At 41.6% G+C, this 23002-nt stretch overlaps 1 protein-coding gene and 1 long non-coding RNA gene across 3 annotated transcripts in view; one reads left to right on the forward strand and one right to left on the reverse strand.

The window, feature by feature from the left end:
- The window catches only part of LOC111547935, an 89179-nt gene that overhangs the window by 18232 nt on the left and 47945 nt on the right, over positions 1-23002 (reverse strand). Inside the window, exon 2 of one of the 2 annotated variants that reach the window (XR_003309597.1) lies at positions 2622-3422. Coding sequence is in view for 1 of the 2 variants with exons in the window: in XM_023220064.2 (XP_023075832.2) it covers positions 3149-3422 (274 nt within the window). In the remaining variant the exon portion in view is untranslated. The remainder of the gene's footprint in view (positions 1-2621; positions 3423-23002) is intronic. The other variant, XM_023220064.2, reaches the window with a different exon arrangement.
- On the forward strand, positions 3590-7151 carry LOC111547936. Its single transcript, XR_002733270.2, has 2 exons — positions 3590-3675; positions 6653-7151. It is a non-coding gene; the product is annotated as an uncharacterized LOC111547936 (long non-coding RNA).

Raw genomic sequence — 23002 nt, forward strand, 5'->3', positions numbered from 1 at the left:
TTCTTTCTTTCTTTCTTTCTTTCTTTCTTTCTTTCTTTCTTTCTTTCCTTCCTTCCTTCCTTCCTTCCTTCCTTCCTTCCTTCCTTCCCCCTTCTTTCTTTTGTTCATCCTTTCTTTTGTTCTTTCTTTCTTGTCTGTCATCCAGGCTGGAGTGCTGTGGTGCCATCATAACTCACTGTAACCTTAAACTCCTAGGCTCAAGAGATCTTCCCACCTCAGCTTCCTGAGGAGGTGGGACTACCGGTGCATGCTGCCATACCTGGCTAATTTTTGTTGTTGTTATTTTTGGAGATGAGATCTCGGTATTTTGCCCAGGCTAGTCTTGAACTCCTGACCTCAAGTGTTTCTCCCACCTTGGCCTCCCTAAGTGTTGGGATTACAAGTATGAGCCACAAGGCATGGCTATCCTTTAAAAACAAATGCAAAATGTTTGTTTTGTTGTTCTTAATACATTTTTACAGATGATTTCTGTAAACCAAAAATAAAATTCTGTGACCCCCCCCAACCATCTGAATGGACACCCTCCTCTTGGCCAGGGCACTCCTAAGGTAACCTGAAAGACTGGTTCAGGCCATGATGGGAATGGCAGATTGGACATGCCTCATTATACCCTCCTCCCTTTTGGAATTCAGGAAAAGCTGACCAGCATTTAACATCAACACAAACTCTGAATCTGATAAGAAACATTTGCAATCTATTCTCTTTGAAACTTGCTACCTGGAGGCTTCATCTGCATGATAAAACCTTGGACTCCACAACTGCTTATCACAACCCAGACATTGTTTTCTACTGATAATAACTCTTTCAACCAATTGTCAATCAGAAAATTTTTAAATCTACCTATGACCTGGAGGTCCCCTCTTCGAGTTGTCCTGCCTTTCTAGATTGAACTGCTGTAAATCTTACACGTATTGACTGATGTATTATTACGTCTCCCTAAAATGTATAAAAGCAAGCTGTACCCTGCCACCTTGGGCACATGTTGTCAGGACCTCCTGAGGCTGTGTCTTGGGTGTGTCCTTAGCCTTGGCAAAATAAACTTTCTAAATTGATTGAGACCTGTGTCAGATACTTTTGGGCTTACATTTCACACATAGAAATTATGAGAACAAATTTTTATGGAGGCCTAGAAGAAAGCGCTATAAACTTTGCAAATAAGTGCAGGAGAGGCAGGTGATAGTGATACAGCATTCCCACCAATAATTACCCCCCCCCCAAAAAAAATGGCTGGTGCGCTGAAGAAAACTTTAATTCCCCTACAGTTTTAACTAGGCTCAGCCATGAACATAGGGAAGGCTGGCATTTGTGCAATGACACTGGGGTTCTCCACTACACATCTGGTCATCCTATCAGTCCCTTAAACCTGCCCACAACCAGTTCCTAAAAAGGAAAAGCAGTGTTCTTTTGCCAGCAAAACTGGGGTTTAGTCGAAAGTAAAAGGATCTATTTGAAAAGGTATATCTGCCTTTAAAGAATAAAAGGGTCTATCTTTGCACCTGGTAACAAATAAACAAAATCTCAAATGGATAAACTTGTGTGATGAGACCAAATTACACAAAGCGAAGAAGCTGAATTTTGTTTAATTTAAATGACAGAGAATAGACATGCCCTGAGTTACATTTTTCTGAAAAAATCACCCTGAATGCTATGTAGAGGATGGGTTGTAAGAGGGGGCAAACATAGAAGCATGGAGGCCAGTTAGATAGTTACTAGTGCCAGTTATTTGGACTAAGAGAGTAAAGGTAGAGAATAAAAGAGATAATCAGATTTGAGATCCATTTTGGAGGGTGAGTTGACTAGATTTGCTGATGGATGAACACAGGGGTGACAGAAAGGAAGGAATCAATAAGGACTTCTAGGTTTTTAGTTTGAACAGCTAAGTAGCTGTCATTTACTGAAATGATAAAGACAAGAACAGATTTGAGAGGGGAATCAAGAATTCTGGTTTCAAATGATTATTAGCTATCAAATTTCATATCAAGGAGGAGGTTGGATACGTAAGTTTGGATCTTAGTGGGGCTAGTGAAATAAATTTGGAAATTGTCATAATTTTGGTGGTCATGAGAGTGCCTAGAATGAGGATAAAGACAGAAAACAAACAGAGAAACCAAAATCAAGCCTATAGAATACTCAAAAATTTAGGAGTTGAGCAAAGAAAGAAAACCCAAAAGGAGTGAAATAAAACCCAATGGTATGGGAAAAAATGCAAAGAACATGGTGTCAGGGAAGCCAAGGGTGTTTTAAGAGTGGAAGAGTGGTTAACCACATGCCAGTTGGTCAGTAAGATGAAATCATAAAGGATGTTAGCCATCGTTTTTGACTAGTCACTATAAATCTTGGTGAAAATGAAAACTATAGTAAGGTTGCGTAAGATGAAGGAGGAATGGAATGTGAGGAGTTAGAACAGGATGCGAAGAAATTGGTAGAGATCGTATAAGGAGCCAGGGTTCTTTTTGAAAAAAAAAGCATCTAATAACTTCCATTATTTTTCAGAGAGAAAAAGAGAGAGCGCACAGGAAGGAGGCTAAACTTGCTTGCATAACAGTCCCACTCTCTCAATAACCTTAATCCATTCATGAGGACAGAGCCCTTGTGATCTAATCACCTCTTAAAGGCCCCACCTGACAACAGTGTTGTATTGAGTATTAAGTTTCCAACACATAAACTTTGGAGGACACATTCAAACCATTGCAGGGAGTTATAAGCACTTCCCCATGAGACTGTCAATATCTCAGAAAAGCTGTGTGGACAGCTCGTGACAGCTGCCCCAATGACTGTTCCATAGGCTCTGGACAGGTGAGTGAGCGACGATGCAGGGTTTGGGTGTTCTCTCTCTTTCTTTTTTCTCTTGACGGGAGGGATAGGGAAATGAGTCTCAACTCCAAAATCCACAGCAGTCTTACAATTTACCAAGACAGAGGGTACTAAATTCTCCTGGGAATGACAAATAACGAAAACCAGGATCAAAAGTCCCCAGTAATAAAGGAAGAAAACATGTGGCCCCACCCTCGAAGGGCAAGAGTGCTGAGGGAAAGCAGGGCTCTCATTCTGAGTGAATTAAACACCAAAAGGTTTATGTCTGGTCTTGAGACATCAACGGGCCCTCAGTGGGGTGGAAGAAAAACACTGTGGTGTTATTCAACAGTACCTCCAGACCAGTCCCTGGGGAAATTGTTCCAAGTTCCTCAAACAGTGGAGCCAGTAAAATTGAAAGAGTAAGACTACCTCTTGGGGGCCTAAAATATCTATGGCCACTAAGCGAAAATATCAGGTCAGGCCACCCAAGATTTCCAGAGTGGTATTCATTTTGATTGATGGCTTCTTTAACCAGGAGCAGGCCACAGGCTAGAGAGGTAGCAGTGGAGAGCCGAGAGGTGGTCCCCAGAGCAGCAATCGTGAGAGGAGACAGGTCGGTGAGCAGCCTGAAAGCAGAACACACAACAACAGCAGGAAAGCTACAACAGCTGCAGAGGACCATGTGGAAAGGGAGATGCCTCAATGGTTTAGAATTCTATAATAAAACAGTGGTGGTTTGGAAGAAGCCCCAAGACAACTGCTACCAAACCTGTGAAATATAATTTAGTCACCTCAAACATGCCTCTGTGACCTGAGGCCCTTCCTGCTGCCTGGAACGTTCCTCTTGTGCTGAAGTAGGACCAACTTCTTATTCTTAAGGTAGGAGCTAAAATGTATCTCAGAGTGGAGGCCATCCCTATTTAAAGATCTCCCTGTGATAGTCTAACACAGTCCTGTTTTTCCTTGAGAGTACTGCATTTCGCTGATTCTGATATATACTTTTTTTCATATTTTAACATCTCTGAAGTTGAGATGAATCTTTTTTTTTTTTTTTTTTTTGAGACGGAGTCTCGCTCTGTCGCCCAAACTGGAGTGCAGCGGTTGGATCTCAGCTCACTACAAGCTCCGCCTTTCGGGTTCATGCCATTCTCCTGCCTCAGCCTCCCAAGTAGCTGGGACTATAGGCGCCCGCCACCTCGCCCGGCTAGTTTTTTTTTTTTTTTTATTTTTTAGTAGAGACGGGGTTTCACCGGGTTAGCCAGGATGATCTCGATCTCCTGACCTTATGATCCACCCGTCTCGGCCTCCCAAAGTGCTGGGATTACAGGCTTGAGGCACCGCGCCCGGCCTAGGGTTGAATCTTATCATCAAAACTGTGTCATAGTTTAATTGGCCACAGTTTTTCTAAGTGACTTTTTTTAAATGGTGCATTTTATAACCTGTGCCATTTCTATTCAAGAAAATAGAGTTCTCATCACATTCAGTGAGTGTTGTTTGTAGGTTTAGTGTTTGTTTGTCTGCTCTATAAACTGTAGGCTTCTTTAAAGCAAGCACTAGCATGTAGTACAATACCTGGTGCATCATATGTATTCAATAATGATTAATCAAATGACTGAATTCGTTAACTTTATTTATTTATTTTAATTTTTTTGAGACAGGGTCCTACTATCTTGCCCAGGCTGGTCTTGAACTCCTGGGCTCAAGTGATCCTCCCACCTCGGCCTCCCAAAGTGGTGGGATTATAGGCATGAGCCATGGAGCTCGGCCTGAATTCATCAACCTTAGGGTCGTACGGCTCTCAGCGGAAAAACACTGTATACAATACTGTGTATAATCAGATGACTTAAGATTTTTGGACAAAATTAAATATACAGTCTCTCTGTCAGATTCACATGTACCCAATATCTTATCTCAAAGTACTGGTGTTTTTGTTTTTTGGATATATATTTTTTTTTTTTTGAATCTCACTCTGTTGCTCAAGCTGGAGTACAGTGGTGCAATCTTGGCTCACTGCAACCTCTGCCCTCTGGGTTCAAGGGATTCTCCTGCCTCAGCCTCCCAAGTAGCTGGGACCACCGCGTCCAGCTAATTTTTTTGTATTTTAGTAGGATGGGGTTTTCACCATGTCGGCCAGACTGGTCTCGAACTCCTGACCTCAAGTGATCTGTCCCCCCTCAGCCTCCCAAAGTGCTACGATTACAGGTATGAGCCACCACACCCATCTTCAAAGTACTGGTTTTAAGCAGAAATTTCCACACAAGTAGATACCTTAAAACAAAGAGCACTTGAGAACATCTGTCTAAGCAGAACAAAGTTTTTGTATTAGACATTTCTCGGAAACCTACTTTAAAAGGGGAGATATTAATAGAAAGTATTTATGAAGCATCTCTCAGTGTAATGCCCCGGTGCTTTGACAAGTATGCTATTTTTGAACGTGGAAAAAAACTCATTGTGATACATTATGACCAGTTTCTCCTGCTTAATACTGTAGTTAGGTCTAATCCTATGTTTATAACCTCTTAATCTATTTCCATGGAGGAAATAGATTTCGCCTTATCTATTCACTTGGTACTAACTCAAATAAGTAGAAAAACCAGGGGATTTAATCTTGGCTAAAATAATTTAGCAATTAGCAAATATTTTAAGAAACGCCCATTAGAAACATAGAAAACATAAATGGATTTCAATACATGTTGATCTTTTTGAAAATTTTCCTCTGAATGAACGTCTTTCTTTAACACTGATGCAAGGCTCTGGATAAATCTTATTATTATGAAAGTCCCCAATAGTGAGAATTTAAATACAAATTTATGCAAAATGAGAAAAATGGGTCACTTCTGCCATTGCCTTATTCCTAGAATTTTTTTTTTTTTAGCAAAATAGAGCTGAGAATAAAAATCATCTCAATTTTACAATACACTATATCACCCTTGTAACATTCAGATAATGATTCTGAAGCTATTTGGTATGATGGATGAAGAAATGCATTCTGAGCTTGGGCAAATCACACTACTCGGGACCTCTGTTTCTGCTTTTGCAAGTCGGACTTGTCAAGGGCCCCTCCCATCTCCTCAGAGAAAGCTTCCAGACATCCCTGGTCAGAATCGGTGTCTCCTTCCTCTTCTGGGCCCACTTAACATGTAGTTTCTAGCTCTTGTGTAACAATTATGCAGTGAACCCTGTAGTGCAAACGAGTGTGTGTGCATTTGTCTACCTCAGAAGGCTGTGAACTCCTGAAGTGTCAGGACTGTTTTCATTCATCCTTGGGTCTTGTACATGGAAGATGACTCATATTTTGCCATATCAGATTGAATTGCTTTATAAGGTTAGCTTTGGCTTATTCAGTTTATGCTCCCTAAGGTTTTGTTTTTATGTACTAGTATTGCAGATTAGAAAAAAAAAACCCAGCTCATCTCAAACCCTCATGGGTCTTTTCGTGTGACATAGAATGAAGAGCCGAGCTGAGCCCAACCTCAGTAAAAAGAGTGCCTCCACAGCCCCTGTAGTCCCAGCTACTCGGCAGGCTGAGGCAGGAGAATGGCGTGAACCCGGGAAGCGGAGCTTGCAGTGAGCTGAGATCGCGCCACTGCACTCCAGCCTGGGCAACAGAGCAAGACTCCGTATCAAAAAGAAAAAAAAACCGAGTGCCTCCAGCAGTTCAGACCAAGTTCATGTCCTGAGGTAAGACTGGCAGGGGCTACCCTGGGCCCTGGGAAGAGAGGGGTTCCTGCAGGATGAGAAAAGTATTCCCTTAGGTTCTGAGAGAAAATGGCAATGCTCTATGTGGACTATGCAGCTATTAGAGATCCAGGCATATTTATGCAATCTAATCCTGGGTCAAATACTCATTTTCCAGGTGATGATGGACAAGTCCCTTAAGCCTTCCGTCAGCAGCTTCTTGAACTCTAAAATGCGAAATCTAATATTAAAGATATCCTACAACATGGACTGTTGTAAAAACTAATAAAGACAAAGCCTTCTCAAGCACTATGAAGCATTCAGTGCTAAGTACCATGAGAATAATGTGGCCAGAGGCCTCGGGCCTGTGCCAGATGGAACCAGCCTTGGCGACTCTTTCCCATACTGCTGCTCCCAGCTGACAGAGGTTTGGCTGAAGATTCTACCAGGACCCGTGCATCAGTATTCCCACAAGGAGCTGCAGGGCACACACAAGTGTGTGCTGAGAAAGTCCCCAAGAAAGATGGAACCCACATGGGGGCATTGCTGATGCTGTCCCAGAAAACAAGTCCAGGGATTTTCCCAGCTCTATACATTGCTTTGTGTTTATCAGTGCTTCGACCAGCAGCTATTCATTTGTAATATGAAACTCTTAAAATAAAATCTTTTTTATTTTAGCAAGTTTTATTGAGGGAACCTGGCTGCAGGCAGGATTTCAGTCTTATGTCTGCATAAAGCCTAAGCTGTTGGCCAGTGGAAATATTTCCTTAGAAAAACCAAGGTGTTTGATGTTATTTGATTGGACTTCTCACTTCCTAACCAGTTGCCTTGGTGTTGCTTAGATGAAGCCCAGATTAATTTTTTTCTCAGTCACTTCTTACAAAATCTGAAATCTGAAAATTCAGCCCTAACCACTTCACAAAATGGTCAGTCTTGTTCTTGACCTCATTAACAAAGGACTGTCCTTCCAACTCACACCAACCTGGGGGAGGAAATAAACCAGACAGCCCGAATGACGACAGAGTGGGATGAAATAACCCCTCCCTGGGACAATGCCTTTTCCTGTTTCTGGAGGCTCCTCCTATTCCCACACTGGTTTCTGCATCCGTTACTTGGCCAGGATCCTCTTTCACATCAAAGTGTCCCTCCTTGGGCTTCAGAAGTAGGGGCATAACCTTAGTTTCTACAGGAAGGCATTTTCATCCCAAAGGAAAGGGGAAAACCATGTGTTTGGTTGCTATACAATTACAAGCCACTTTCCTTGTTTTTCATTGTATAGTCATGCACATGAAAAGTATAGGCAGGCTTTTAGCTACGATGAGCCAAACATTTGGTTCCTAGACTTCTATAGTTTGAGCTGGAAGCATTAAAATAATTAAACTCCAGCCATTCAGTCTTCATTAATAATATTAAATGCCTGAGTCAGGAAAAGTTTTAGGAGAGGATATGATTTTCTTTTTTACTTCAAAAACACATGAAAGGGCATAATCTGGACAGATACTTAAGGAAGAGAGGTTGAAGAATGCCATGCATTCCATCTCAGACTAGGCTATGGGGACTCTTCTTGGGAGGTCTGGATTTCAATCCAGTTTTGAATGGCTGAATGTAATCGGTGATGGTAGGGCACTACGGCTTTCCCAAAGCTGTCACTTTGTGTCCTTATCCAAAGCACTTATTTGGTACCTAATATGTCTATGCATGACAGATGTTTAAATAGGAATGTCCCTGTCTTTCTGGGGCCTCTGATCTAAAATGGTGCAGATACTCTTGGAAATGAGGTAAACAGCAGAACCTTGGGTGGGAGAGAGCATATCCAATAGTATTTTTTCAGTGTGTAATTAGGGTGGGAGGGTCTAGAAAATTTTAACTGTTGGAGAATACAATTCATTATCATTGGAAGGGTACCCTGTAGAAGAGCATCACATTTGGGGAATGGGAGCTGTTGATCAAAAGATAGTATAATTTTCAGCCAGGCATGGTGGCTCATGCTTGGAATCCCAGCATTCTGGGAGGCTGAGGCAGGTGGATCACTTGAGGTCAGGAGTTTGAGACCAGCCTGGCCAACATGGTGAAACCCTGTTTTTTTTTTTTTTTTTTCATTTTATTTTATTTATTTATTTTTTTGGAGACAGAGTCTTGCTCTGTTGCCCAGGCTGGAGTATAGTGGCAGGATCTCAGCTCACTTTGACCTCTGCCTCCCAGGTTCAAGTTATCCTCCTGCCTCAGCCTCCCCAGTAGCTGGGATTACACCATGACAATGGGCTAATTTTTGCATTTTTGATAGAGACAAGGTTTTTCCATTGTCCAGGCTGGTCTCGAACTCCTGAGCTCAGCCAATCTGCCCGCCTCAGCCTCCCAAAGTGCTAGAATTACTGGTGTGAGCCACCTTGCCTGGCCTGAAACCCCGTTTCTACTAAAAATATAAAATTTAGCTGGGCATGGTGGTGCATGCCTGTAATCCCAGCTACTGGGCAGGCTGAGGCAGGAGAATCACTTGAACCTGGGAAGTGGAGGTTGCAGTGAGCCAAGATCATGCCACTGCATTCCACCATGGGCCATAGAGCAAGACTCTATCTCAAAAATAATAATAATAATAAATAAAAATTTAAAAAAAGATAGCACAAGTTTCAAAAACTGAAGAAATACTGTTCTAAAAGTATTCATGCATCATTTGCTCATTCAGAATTTACTGACTGCTTCCTGGATGCCCCAATGTGTAGCCGGCACCATAAAAGGTATAAAACAAATAGGCTCATCCAGACATTGACAAACTCTTGTACACTCAGGAGCCCATGATGGCACAACATTGAAGCAATGAGATAGGAGTGAATTATCCCAATCCAGACCAACAGAATTGGTATATGAATCTCAATCACTTTGGGACAGAATAGACTTAGAAACAGAAAAGCACAATTTCTAACTGACCCTAAATAACCTCAAAGCAAGCGTCCTTAGTGTTCTTTTATCCTTCATATGCTGTCTCTGAGGCAGAAAAATTAAGCTTTGTGTGGCTGAATTATAAATTTTCCTTAACAATTAAGAAAATGTTTCTTTACCAGAAGTGAATACTGTAGGTTTTACTCTTGTTAGTGAAAAGGAACATTGAAAGTGAATCAGATCTTCCATTAGGGCCATGTAATCATACTATTATTACAATGAAAAATAAAAAGGAAGAGAAAAGAGAGAAAAAAGAGGGCAAGATAGAAAAGACTGGATTCCAGTCTGCTAAAGCTGTCTTGTCTCTGTCTGAGAAACCTATTTGGTAACCTGAATAACACCGATTCCTACACCTACAGACAAGCGAGAGGAAATGAAACAGCATTGGTGAAGCATTCCTTTCTGTTGTTTGTTTGTTTGTTTTGAGATGAAGTGTCACTCTGTAGCCTAGGCTGGAATGCAATCGCATGATCTCAGTTCACTGCAACTTCCGCCTCCTGGGTTCAAGTGATTCTCCTGCCTCAGCCTCCCAAGTAGCTGGAATTACAGGCGTACGCCACCTCAACTGGCTAATTTTTTTTGTATTTTTAGTAGAGATAAGATTTCACCATGTTGGCCAGGCTGGTCTCAAACTCCCGACTTCAAGTGATCTGCCCACCTCGGCCTCCCAAAGTGCTGGGATTCCAGGCATGAGCCACTGTGCCCAGCAGTGAAGCATTCCTTATGCCCTATACCATTATCTTATTTGATCCTGACAATAGCTTGCCAGGAAGGTGTTAACAACTCTCATTTTATAGATGAGGAAACTGAAGTTCAAGGAGTTTAAGTAAGTTGCCTAAAGTCATACAGCTAGTAAGTAGCAGAGCCAGGTATTAAATCCAGGGCTGTCTGATGTCAGAGCTCATGAATTGTCTCCTACTTACACTCCCTTCATTTGATGCTCAAAGCTCCAGAGAAAAATGTATTTAAGGCCCTGGTTGAGTGCAGGACAAATATTCCCTCTAAATCTCTACCTGTTCAGCCTCCCCAGGGATACATCAGATTACTCTTCAAATATAGTCTTCCCATGTCCCTGACCCACCTAAATTGTTTACTCTTTCTTTAATATTATTATAATGGAACTCGTGGTTTATATTTGAAATGAATTGTATATTGTTATTTGAAGTACATATGAGAGGCAATGCTATGTAAAGCCTAACATAAAGTGACGAATAAAACTTTATATACCTATATACTTACATGTGTATAAAATATTGCAAAATAAAACATTTAAAGAGATGTGCATTTATTTTTGTCATTCTGATGCAAAACTATACTGTATTCTGACTATTTATAAAGTTATTTCCTTACATGTTTTCTATTTTTTTCCATCCTGTCATTCTTATTCCCCCGGTAATCTCTATATATCTAAGGAAGAGGAAGCAAGAAGTTGTTCCACCTGTGTTTACTAATTATAGTGTTAGTCCTTTGTATATAGGGTTTGTACTTTGTTAGAATGCTGATTATCTCTCAAGCAGCTAACCCTACTTAGACCTGACAACAATTTTAATTCAAATATCTTCATGGTAGGCAATTTTATTAATGTTTCATATGGCACGCCAGAGAAGTGAGCTGATTTGAGTGTGTTTGGTTTGGGCTTTATTTTTTCTTTGCATTTTTGGTAGAAGATTGTGCTTTAGAAAAGTATGTTCAGTTGGCCTATACCATTGGGAAACTTGATTGAATTGTTCAACCCATATGCCACAAGCCTGAACCCAAGAGATACCAGCTCCAAGAAAAAGCAGTGTGTTCTATCTCTGTGACTGATTTCATTTTTGGATTCCCTTTTGAGTCTGCCAATAAGTTCCAGATGGGAGGTGTTGGTTTTTGAGATGCAAGTTACCTGTTCACTGGGAGCGGAGGGAGACCGCTTGTTTGGGGCTCCCACAATTGACAGATGGCAGTGACTTTGGTCACTGATGATGTTGTCTGGATTCAACTCAGCTTAGAAGAGAAAGAAACCATAATACCTTGTAAGAATTTCCTTTGCTCCGCCCAGTTATTCTAGTAAAGGAAAGAAGATTTGAAAAGCTAGGACTCCAATGCCACCTGTGCCACGCTAACATCTGGACGAGGGCTTGAGGGAACCTCCCTGGAAACCGAAAAAGAAAAGACAAAAACCCTCTAGGTCATGGGTGTCCAATCTTTTAGCTTCCTCAGGCCACACTGGAAGAAGAAGATTGTCTTGGGCCACACATAAAAGACACTAATACTAATGATAGCTGGTGAGCTTTAAAAAAAAAAAAAAAAAAAAAAAATCTCTTGATGTTTTAAGAAAATTTGCAAATTTGTGTTGGGTGGCATTCGAAGCCACCCTGGGCCACATGTGGGCCACGGGCTGCAGGTTGGACAGGCTTACTCGAGGTAATTGTGCTCCATAACTCTGCAGAACAGCAAGCCTCCCTCCATAAGCAGACAATAGTTGAATGGGGGTGGGGTGAGGTGGAGCTCTTGGTTTGTGAGACTAGTCAGCAATGGAATGGCTGGTTGGTTATACAAATTAAAATTGATTTGCATTCATCTAAAAAATTAGTAAATACAAGATGCCTATTACGTACACATATGTATTGCGGAAAGACTAAATGCATGATAAAATGTTAACATACATAATTTTTTAATGGAAAAAATGTTTGGAAAGGGGTTTCTGAATTCTGGGTTTAGTTTCCTTGGGAAAAAATAATTTGAGATATCCTAAAGAATCTTATCTGGCCAGATAAGATTACATGCCTGTAATCCCAACACTTTGGGAGGCCAAGGCAGGCAGATCACCGAGGTCAGGAGTTGGAGACCAGCCTGGCCAACATGGTGAGACCTCGTCTCTACTAAAAATACAAAAATTAGCTGGGCATGGTGGTGGGCGCCTGTAATACTAGCTACTCGGGAGGCTGAGGCATTAGAATCACTTGAATCCAGGAAGCAGAGGTTGCAGTGAGCCGAGATTATAACACTGCACTCCAGCCTGGGCAACAGAGTAAGACTTCATCTCAAAAAAAGAAACGTATCATGTCTGATCAGTGTACCATGGCCTATGTGAAGGCCGGCTCAGACCAGCCAGAGTGCAATAGAACATTTAAAATTTGTCTTGAAGTTCTTCAATTGTAAAAGAACATAAGGATACCTTTACATCCTTTAGTGCTCTTTTTCAGAATTCCTTGTCTTCTGTTTGGAAAATAACTTTCATAGTAATATAGTGGAATTAACCAATTCCGTAGGCTTTGGAGTCTTAAAGACCCAGATTCAAATACAGTTTTGACCTTTGGTAAATGACTTAACATCGCCAAGCCACAGTTTCCTCACAGGTGGAACAGGGTACTTATTTTACAGGCTTGTGAGAATTAAGTGAGATTATACATAAATAGCATTTAACACAATTGCTGTCAGATGGTAAGCACTCAGTAATTGTCAGATAGGAATATAATCACAGCTATCCCCTTTTCTATTTATACTGCTTCCACTTGAGTCCACCGTTCACATTACTAACATTCTACCTGCTGATGTGTGGGTTTCATGGGCAACACAGTAGATCACTTAGGAACATGAACTCAAAAGTCCCACTGCCTGGGCTCAATTCCTGTCTCCCCTAGCCCTTTGACCTAGGGTAATTGATTATACTTCACCTCTCTTCTTCAGTCTGCTTACCTTTGAGATAGGAGTGATAATGCCTAGTTCCTAAAGTTACTGTGAGCACCAAATGAGTTAATTCATTAAAGCATCAAAGTACTTAAAACAATGCCCAGCTGTAGGAAATTCTCAGTAACTATTAGCCTTCCCCCCAACCCCCCCCCCCGCCCCGCCCCGCTCCCCGAGACGGAGTCTGGCTCTGTTGCCCAGGCTGGAGTACATTGGCAGGATCTCGGCTCACTGCAACCTCCGCCTCCTGGGTTCAAGCAATTCTCCTACCTCAGCCTCCCAGGTAGCTGGGATTACAGGCATGTGCCACCATGCCCAGCTAATTTTTGCATTTTTAGAAGAGACGGGGTTTCACCATGTTGGCGAGGTTGGTCTTGAACTCTTGACCTCGTGATCCACCAGCCTCAGCCTCCCAAAATGCTGAGATTACAGGTGTGAGCCACTGCACCTGGCCTATTAGCTACTATTAGTATCATTTTTACACCTCTCAGTGCAATGGAATCATAATGCCATTGAGTTAAGATGCTGGTTGCAATGTCTATAAAGTCTGCTTTCATCCTCACTGTATCCACAAGCACCAAGCACATTATCTGACACTGAGAGGGGCCTCGATGAATACTGAGTTTCACTATCTTCTGTAGACTATAAAATGGCTTGCTAATAGCTCAGTCTGTGCTATCTCCCTTCAAGTCCATCTGAACTGGCAACTCAGGTCTGTCCCAATCCTCTCCCCTCTGCCTCTCCCATCTGATCTCCCATTGCTTTCCTATACATACTCCATCTCCAGCAAACACTGTTGATTTCCTCCACCCAGGAATGGACTGCAGGGGAGGCGGGCCTTGCTGCAGCCGCAGAGGGAGAATCTTTATCTGTTTGGATCAGTCGTGGTGTTCTCATTCCTCTTGCCATTGACTAGTGGAAGTATGGAGGCATGACAGAATTTTGACTAATTAGATATGAGAGCAAACCTTAGGAAGAGGAGGGAAGTATCTGAGAAAAACTTTTCCTCAGATACGGGATAAAGATAGGTAGAAAGAAATGGTCTCTCTCCTCCCACTGCATATTGCAGCATTTCCCCGTGAGACATGAGTTGCTGCAGCCATCTGGCATGCATGAGTGGAGCTAAGCCAAAGCACTGAGAATGACTGAGGATGCACTGATCTGCAGAATTCATCAACCCTGCACACCCTAGTTAGAGAATTCATGCTATATGAGAGAATGCAAATATATCTATACATATTTGATTTGGGCTTTTCTGTTATTTGCAACCCTAAGCAGCCTAACAGATATACAAGAAACCTTGGCTGGGTGCAGTGGCTCACACTTGTAATCCCAGCACTTTGGGAGGCTGAAGCAGGAAGATTTCTTGAGCTCAGGAGTTCAGAACCAGTCTGGGTAACATAGGGAGAGTCTTTTTCCACCAAATATTTAAAAACTAACCAGGCATGGTGGTGCCTGCCTGTGGTCCCAGCTACTAGTCAGGAGATTGAGGCGGGAGTGTTGCTTGAGCCTGGGAGGTTGAGGCTGCAGTAAGCTAGGATCGCACCACTGCGCTCCAGCCTGAGTGGCACAGTGAAAACCTGTCTCAAAAAAGAAAGAAATTCCCCCACTCCTGCGCAAAGGCCAATATATAATACTTATCCCAATAAAGTGTGTATATCACAAATAATATAGCTCATACAATCTAAATACACTCATATAATCCAGCACTGAAATAAAAATTAAACGTCATTAATATCTGAATAAAAAAGTTAAAACTAAAACCTTTTTTTACCTAACAAATTGGCAAAGATGAAAGATTAATATTTCTCTTAACTTGGATGTAGAAAAGTGTATTCCCATATGCTTTTGGTAAGAGTATAATTTGGCAACATGTATAAAAATTTTAAACACAACAAATTAAAAAAAACTTTTAAACATGCTTATCTTTTGATGTGAAAATTTCACTTCTAGGAATTTATCTTAAGGAAATAATCAAATGTGCAGAGAGGCATGAGAATCTTTATTGCTGGTGTTTCACAGCAAATATTTGAAAATAATCAAAGTTACCATCCATAGAGGATTAAATAAATTTTTATATATCTTTAAAAAGATGAGATTTTCAGGAATTGACATGGAAAACGGACCATGATACACTCTTCAATAAAATCAGCATGTTGCAAAATAATAAGTGTAGTGTGAACCCATCCGTAATATGGAAGAATATACATTAACTGTTAGCAGGTCATTTCTGGGGTATTAAAGCATGGACAGTATTTACTTTGTACACCATTGTAGTATGTTACTTTTTGGATCAATAGGTACTTGCTACTATTTCCATCACAAGTCACATTGAAAGAGCTGAGAACAAATACTCTGCAGAGCTCTGGATAGATCCCCTATCCAACATAGGAGTATCTTCTCCACCCCAACTTCCCTGCCTGACTTGCATGGGGCGGTGGCTCTCACCAGGTTATCCCTGAGCCTCCAGTAAGATACAGACATGGTCTAATTAAGACATTGGGTTTCCGTAGTAATCACAAAGAATTCACTGTAAAGATCAGAATCGATTATATGAATGGGAACTTTTATGTTTTATAACTTACTGTAAGAGATATTATTTTTAAATTTCTATAAGGATTCCAACTATATGACATTCTGGAAAAGGCAAAACTATGAAGACAGTAAAATTAACAGTGGTTTCCAGTGGGTAGAGGGAGAGAGAGATGAATAGGAGGAGCATGGAGAATTTTTAAGGCAGTAAAACTATTCTCTGTGATACTACAATGATGGATACATGTCATTATACATTCCAAAACCCATAGAATGTACACCAAGAGTGAAAGTTAATAGAAATTATGAACTTTGGGTGATACCGATATGTCAATGTAGGTTCACTGATGGTAACAAATGTACCTGTATAGTGCAGGATGTTTGGGGAAGCTATGTGTGTGTGGGGGCAGAGGGCATGTAAGAACTTTCCATTCTGTTTTGCTGTGAACCTAAAACTGCTCCAAAACATAGGGTCTATGACCGGGCGCGGTGGCTCACGTCTGTAATCCCAGCACTTTGGGAGGCCGAGGTGGGCACAAGATCAGGAGTTCGAGACCAACCTGGCCAACACACTGAAACTCCGTCTCTACTAAAAACACAAAAAATTAGCTAGGCATGGTGGTGCAGGAGAGGCTGCCACTCGGGAGGCTGAGGCAGGAGAATCGCTTGAACCTAGGAGGCGGAAGTTGCAGTGAGTCGAGACTGTGCCACTGCACTATAGCTTGGGCAACAGACCAAGACTCTGTCTCAAAAAAAAAAAAAAAAAAAAAACCCAGGGTCTATTTTTTAAAAAATCCCATAAGCATAGAAATGTTCTTAGGACATGGGGTCTTTTATTTCTCTAATGTGAGAAACATTGACTAGTGTGAGCTAAAACTGGACAGGTTCAAACTACTGGCTTATAGCATGCTTCTGAATGCCCGATGACCTCAGCAGCCTATACAACACCTCATCCCCTCATACCTAGAGCACTGTTCTTTCCAAAGATGTTTCCTACTTAGAGTTAAGTTTTATTTATTTATTTTTTTTGAGACGGAGTCTTGCTCTGTCGCCCGGGCTGGAGTGCAGTGGCCGGATCTCAGCTCACTGCAAGCTCTGCCTCCCGGGTTTACGCCATTCTCCTGCCTCAGCCTCCCAAGTAGCTGGGACTACAGGCGCCCGCCACCTCGCCCAGCTAGTTTTTTGTATTTTTAGTAGAGACGGGGTTTCACCGTGTTAGCCAGGATGGTCTCGATCTCCTGACCTCGTGATCCGCCCGTCTCGGCCTCCCAAAGTGCTGGGATTACAGGCTTGAGCCACCGCGCCCAGCCTTAGAGTTAAGTTTTTACCCAAAGCATCGAAGGAATCGACAAAATCAAATAGAAACAGTTTCAATCACTTGCAGTGCTTAAAATATTTATAATCCTTGCTATAGCCAAAGGCAGCCAGGCTAATTATTTACCAAGCAAGTGGAAATGATGTCCTGGGGGAGAAGGCAGAGCTGATACATCAGTTGGGAGAAAGGCTGGTAGTTAGTAGGAGTTCAGGGAGTCTCACAAGCATCTTGGAGTGGCTCTATTTTAGCCTCACATAAGAACTGGACCATCATGCTACAAATGACACATTTGCTACTCAAAAGATCAAAGGGTGCTGGGAGGGCCTCTGTAGCTTGTCCTCAAGTTGATTTTCTGAGCATCTCTAATGAGCTGCAGTGAGAGAAATCTATACTCTCTGGAGCTAGAAGGTCCCAAAATGGAAAGACTCTCTAAATTCCTGTAGAGAAATGTAATGGAGGTGAGAGATTATTGGGGCTCCACAAGGGCTTCGAATTTCTCAACTGAAAAGCTTTTTATTGGAAATGACAGTGATTTTATGAGTTTTGCTAATTAGAAGACCAATTAAGCCTTACTTTAGTTTTTTTCAAACACCACAGTAACATCTGGACTTCAAATTGGAACTCCCTCTCACTCCTCAAACATGACAGTTAATGGTTTAATTATATTCCAGAATTTTTCTATGTATATACATATGTACACGTTGGTATAGGCTACATATTTAAATATCACATTACAATGCTGTTGCTCATTCCTAGCTCTGCTTGAAACATCCACTTAATGACAGAAGTTTAGAGATTTGATGCAAAGACCAACAGCCAGAACTTGGGTTGCCCAGTGAACTACAGTCGAGTGTTTACATTCCTGATTTCCACCTCACATCAGTAATGACAACACTTCCTAAACACCACCAGCTGTATTTTCCAAGTTTGAAAACTCTAACCTATGTGTACTTTGCAAGCCAGAAACCTAGAGGTCATCCACCCCCTCCCTCACCACTATGTTTGATCCACAACGAAGTTCAGCCAATTTTATCTCCCTCTTTATTCATACCTCTTCATGTTCATGATCACCATCATGGTCCAAGCTATCACATTCTCTCACTCTCCCATGTGAACTGTGGCAGTAGCCTCCTCATGATCATGCCCTCTTCTAAACCATTCTCCACAAAATAGCTAGAGAAATCTTTTTGAAAAACATAAATCTATGCGTATCACCACTTATCAAGAACTTTGCCTGGCACAGACGAAAAAATCCAAACTCCATGCCACTGCCTTAAGTCCCTGTGTGATATGACTCTGCCCCCCGTCCAGCTTCAGCCACTCACTCTCATTTCCCAGGCTCTAGTCACTCTAGTTTTCCACTCCTGGAGTGCCCATGTTCACTCCTGGCTCAGATGTGTGGACCCTGTTGTTCTCTGCGACTGGAATATTTTTCCTCCACCCTCCCTACTTTGCCTAGTTAGCACCTATTCAGTTGTCAGATTTCAACTCAAACACCACTTTGTCAAGATAATTTTTGATGGTATGCCTGTGTGACTGTTTCATTAATGTCTCTGTTGCCCACTATACTGCAGGCTGCATGCAGGTGGTTCTGTTTTAGTACCTGGTTTCCCCAGAAACTAACAATGTGCCTACCATATGGCAGGAATTGGAATGTGAATTGCTCACAATTAAAGGACTAGTGCACATAAAGCTGTTGGACAGAGTCCTATCTGCGGAAATATGGACCATATCTTCTGGTTTAAAAAAAAAAGCAGGAGTAGAAACTTTTTCTCAAATTCATAGACCACCCATACACCAAAGCCCAGCTTCAGGCTGTACTCTGTTCAGCTTGGCTTTGCCTGGATGGGCAGAAATGACATTACACGTGTGGACAGAGGTACTGATTCTCCCTTTTCAAGATGGAAAGATGGCCAGGCACAGTGGTTCATGCCTGTAATCCCAACACTGTGGAAGGCTGAGGTGGGCAGATCACTTGAGGTCAGGAGTTCCAGACCAGCCTGGGCAACATGATGAAACCCCATCTCTACTAAAAATACAAAAATTAGCTGGGCGTGGCGGCACACACCTGTAATCCCAGCTACTTGGGAAGCTGAGGCAGGAGAATCACTTGCACCCAGGTAGTGGAGGTTTCGGTGAGCCAAGATCACGCCACTGCACTCCAGCCTGGGTGACAGAGTGAGACTCCGTCTCAAAACAGATAGACAAAAAACGATGGAAAGATGACTTTTCAAAGGTTTATTTAAAAGAAAACAACAACAACAACAACAAATAAAAACGTACTAGCGAATTGAGTTGGAGAAACGAACCAGTCATCAATAATTACTTTTCCATCCTTTGGCGCCCTCTATTGACAGTAAACTCTATTGCGGTAAAATTACACCAACATCACCTACAGCTAGGAAATCTATGAGGTGGGTTTTTCTTCAAATAGATTCACGGTGAATTCAGTCTTTGGGAAAATCTGACTCCTCTTTCATCAAAAGCATGGGTTCGTGTGTCTAAATTGTGTGTGTGTGTGTGTGCGCGCGCGCGCGTGTGTGTAGACAGGTCTCGCTCTATCTCCAGGCTGGAGTGCAGTGGTGCGATCTCAGCTCACTACAACCTCCACCTCCCAGGTTCAAGCGATTCCCCTGCCTCAACCTCCCGACTAGCTGGGACCTCAACTTTTTTGGCCACATTTTTAGGCATCTGTATCTGGCCAATGTTAGAACTCAGAGCAAAATTATGGTAAAATATCTTTGTCTCAACTCTCAGCAAGAATCATCTTTAGGCTGCCCGTATGGGAAATATACTCCACACAGAGTGGCCAGATTGTCTTTTGTTTTTCTCACCTGGACAAAATATTAGATCTATACTAGAAACAAGGACAAAGCAAATATTTAAATACAATATTTACTTTAATATTTTTACCAAATGATTTAGTCTCAAAATAAATAATGTTAGTCCTTTTGTAAACACAAGAAAAATGGATAAATTTTAAGTAAACAAGAATAGAAGAGGCTGGGTGCCGTGGCTCACTCTTGTAATCCCAGTACTTTGGGAGGCCAAGGCGGGTGGATCACTTGAAATTAAGGAGTTCGAGACCAGCCTGGGCCAACAGGTGAAAGCCCATCTCTACTAAAAATACAAAAATTAGCCAGTTGTGGTGGTGGGCGCCTGTAATCCTAGCTACTCGGGAGGCTGAAAGAGGAGAATTGCTTGAACCCAGAAGGTGGAGGTTGCAGTGGGCTGAGATGGCACCACTGCACTCCAGCCTGCAGCCTGGGTTACAGAGCAAGACTCTGTTCCAAAAAAAAAAAAAAGGACAGAAGAATGGATGAATCAGACGGCACAGGTCAAGCACAACGCCCAGTCTATAGCAGTCTGGTAAATGCTAGTTCCAGTGTCGCCTCCATCCTGGCTCTGCCACCAACTAATTGACCTTGAAAAGTCACTTTCTTCATCCATAAAATGAAAGTGTAGAACTACATGATCTCTGAGAGCCCTTCTCATCTGTAATTCCATATTTCTAAACCCACCCCCTATATCATTTGGTTTCCCACCACACCACAGTTTCCAGAAAGGAAAGCAGAAACTCTCTATTGATTCCCTACACTGTCAATTATGTTCTACGATCATCAACTCTGTATAAAGCCCTGAGGACACACAGATTAATATGTTACTGTCCCTGACCTCTGGAAGCTCATAGCTAAATGGTGCAATTCACTATAACACGTATAGGAAGAGCCATGTTTGAGCTATGAACAAATGCTGTGGTAACACATTGGACAGTACTATCACAGAGTTCATAAAATGATTGTTTTAATTTAGCAAATTCAGTGAAAAATCAGTTGAGCTGTGTGCTTGGCATTACCCCAACAATATAAGTAATAAGTTGGATTTTTCTCTTTTTGAACCTATGCTCTAGGTTTCACTTGGGTATAGCCTAAATATCTAAGAAGAAATGCAAATGGTGTTAAAACTCATCCCTCCTTTTCTGAAGCATGGCTTAGCTGTAGAAGTTGTGTCTTGATCTGCTTACTATGGACTCTCCTGAGAACAGCAAATCTTCTTGCCAACATTTGCCATGCAGATACCAGACTATGAGCTAAAAGTTTGTACAAAGGAATTTCCAGTGGAGGCAAAGCCATCAGATCCCCTGCAGGCATAGTCAGCAGTATCTCTTTCAGCTCACCCGGTCTCAGTGCTGCCCATGGCCCACAAAATAATTCATTTCCACCTCAGCTGCTGAGACCTAAAATTCCCCTATTCTACGTCAACTCTTTGCAAATTGGAACTCATGCTGGTTCCATTTGCTAATGGTGACCATGGCCAATCCCTCCAAATTTCTGTGTTGACGGACAAAGGCATAACTATAAATTTTACCAAACCTTGGAGCTGTTCAGTGTTTTAGGACTCTGAAGCATTTATTTCTGCCCCATATAGAAGCTATTCTCTGTTATGAAATAGGAAGATTTATTTAAAGAAAGCATTTGATGACCTAGTTGGTAAAAACAGAAATGATTAAAACTTAGGCAAATAATCCACATATTGCTATTAACTTAATGATTAAAACATGCAGCTCATTAATTTAATCTGACAGTGGGCCCTTTTGTGGGTAGACAACTCATATGTAACATCTTACTGCAGCTGAAGAGACTTGTCCCATGCCAAGCCTGGCTCCCCATTTCTTTTATTACTGAGAAGGCATTGGTACAATCCAAAATGATTAAAGCAATAGAGATTGAATTGCAGACAAAGAACATCAGACTGGATCAGGAATGGGAAAATAAAACTCCAAACAAGAATGAGACGCAAGGGACTAATGATCAAAACATTCAAGTTTCCTTAAAAAAAAAACAAAAATAAAACTGGAATATTCAACTTTCTACTTTATGATACCTCAGAAAAAAGTTTACATAATCTATTAATACAGTAATGCTTTTTACATGGGAGGAGTTCTTCCAGGGTCCCTAAAAGAGAACCCTTAACATTATATACATATCTGGAGAGACAGAGAGAGAGAGAGAGTACAAAATATGTCAGAGGTGTAAGAAAACTAATGAAGCAAAGTTCCTGGATCCAGTTCTTCTTGTCCATAACTACTCCTTGTATGAAACTGGAAAAACTCTTGAACTTCATTATTGGTAATGATAATTAGTGGAATGGCATCTAACCCATTTAATCATGAATCACAAGAGACCAGCAAAATTTACATGACACAAAAATTACAGAAAAATAAAAGAAAAAATCTTCAAGATTTACTGCCTCCATATACCTAACCCATGAAAAAGAAAATTTTCTCATTATAATTATTTCTTTGCACAAAACAAAAGCAAATATTTCAAACCTCCTTGTGATTCAAAAAGCAAAGATTATTTTCTATTGCTAATAGTCAACATTTTAAATACCCATCTTAGGCCAGGTGTGGTGGCTCACGCCTGTAATGCCAGCACTTTGGGAGGCCAAGGCAGATGGATCACTTGAGGACAGGAGTTTGAGACCAGCCTGGGCAACATGGTGAAAACTCATCTCTACTAAAAATACAAAATTTAGCCGGTCACAATAGTGCACGTCTGTAGTCCCAGCTACTCCGGAGGCTGAGGCAGGAGAATGGCTTGAACCAGGGAGGTAGAGGTTGCAGTGAGCCAAGATTGCGCCACTGTACTCCAGCCTGGGTGACAGAGCAAGACTCTGTCTCAAAAAAAAAAAAAAAAAACTATCTTAAATCACTTCACAGTCATCCAAGTTGAACCTTATTCTTTTTCTTCTTAAGATTGAGCTAATCTACTATTAATGGAAACTGTACCCTTAAGTGACATTAGGTTTGCCTACCAAGGAGATTCAGGCCCTCTCTGTTCTGCATCTTCTTTCACATCCTACCCATTCCCAGGAAGCCTTCTTGATCTAACTTATGCTACAGAAGATCAGACGAGTGAGGGGCACAATTCTTGGTCCGCGTTTTCTTGCTTCTTTAGAACAAAAGTGGTTCCTGTTGAGATAGATCATATTTTAACTGAATGGGAAATTTAATTCTGGAATTTCACTGTTAGCCAGTTTTTCTCCATAGAAAGATGACCAAGGCAAATGCTA

This window comes from Piliocolobus tephrosceles, chromosome 3, assembly GCF_002776525.5.
Source record: "Piliocolobus tephrosceles isolate RC106 chromosome 3, ASM277652v3, whole genome shotgun sequence".
NCBI classification, from domain to species: domain Eukaryota; kingdom Metazoa; phylum Chordata; class Mammalia; order Primates; family Cercopithecidae; genus Piliocolobus; species Piliocolobus tephrosceles.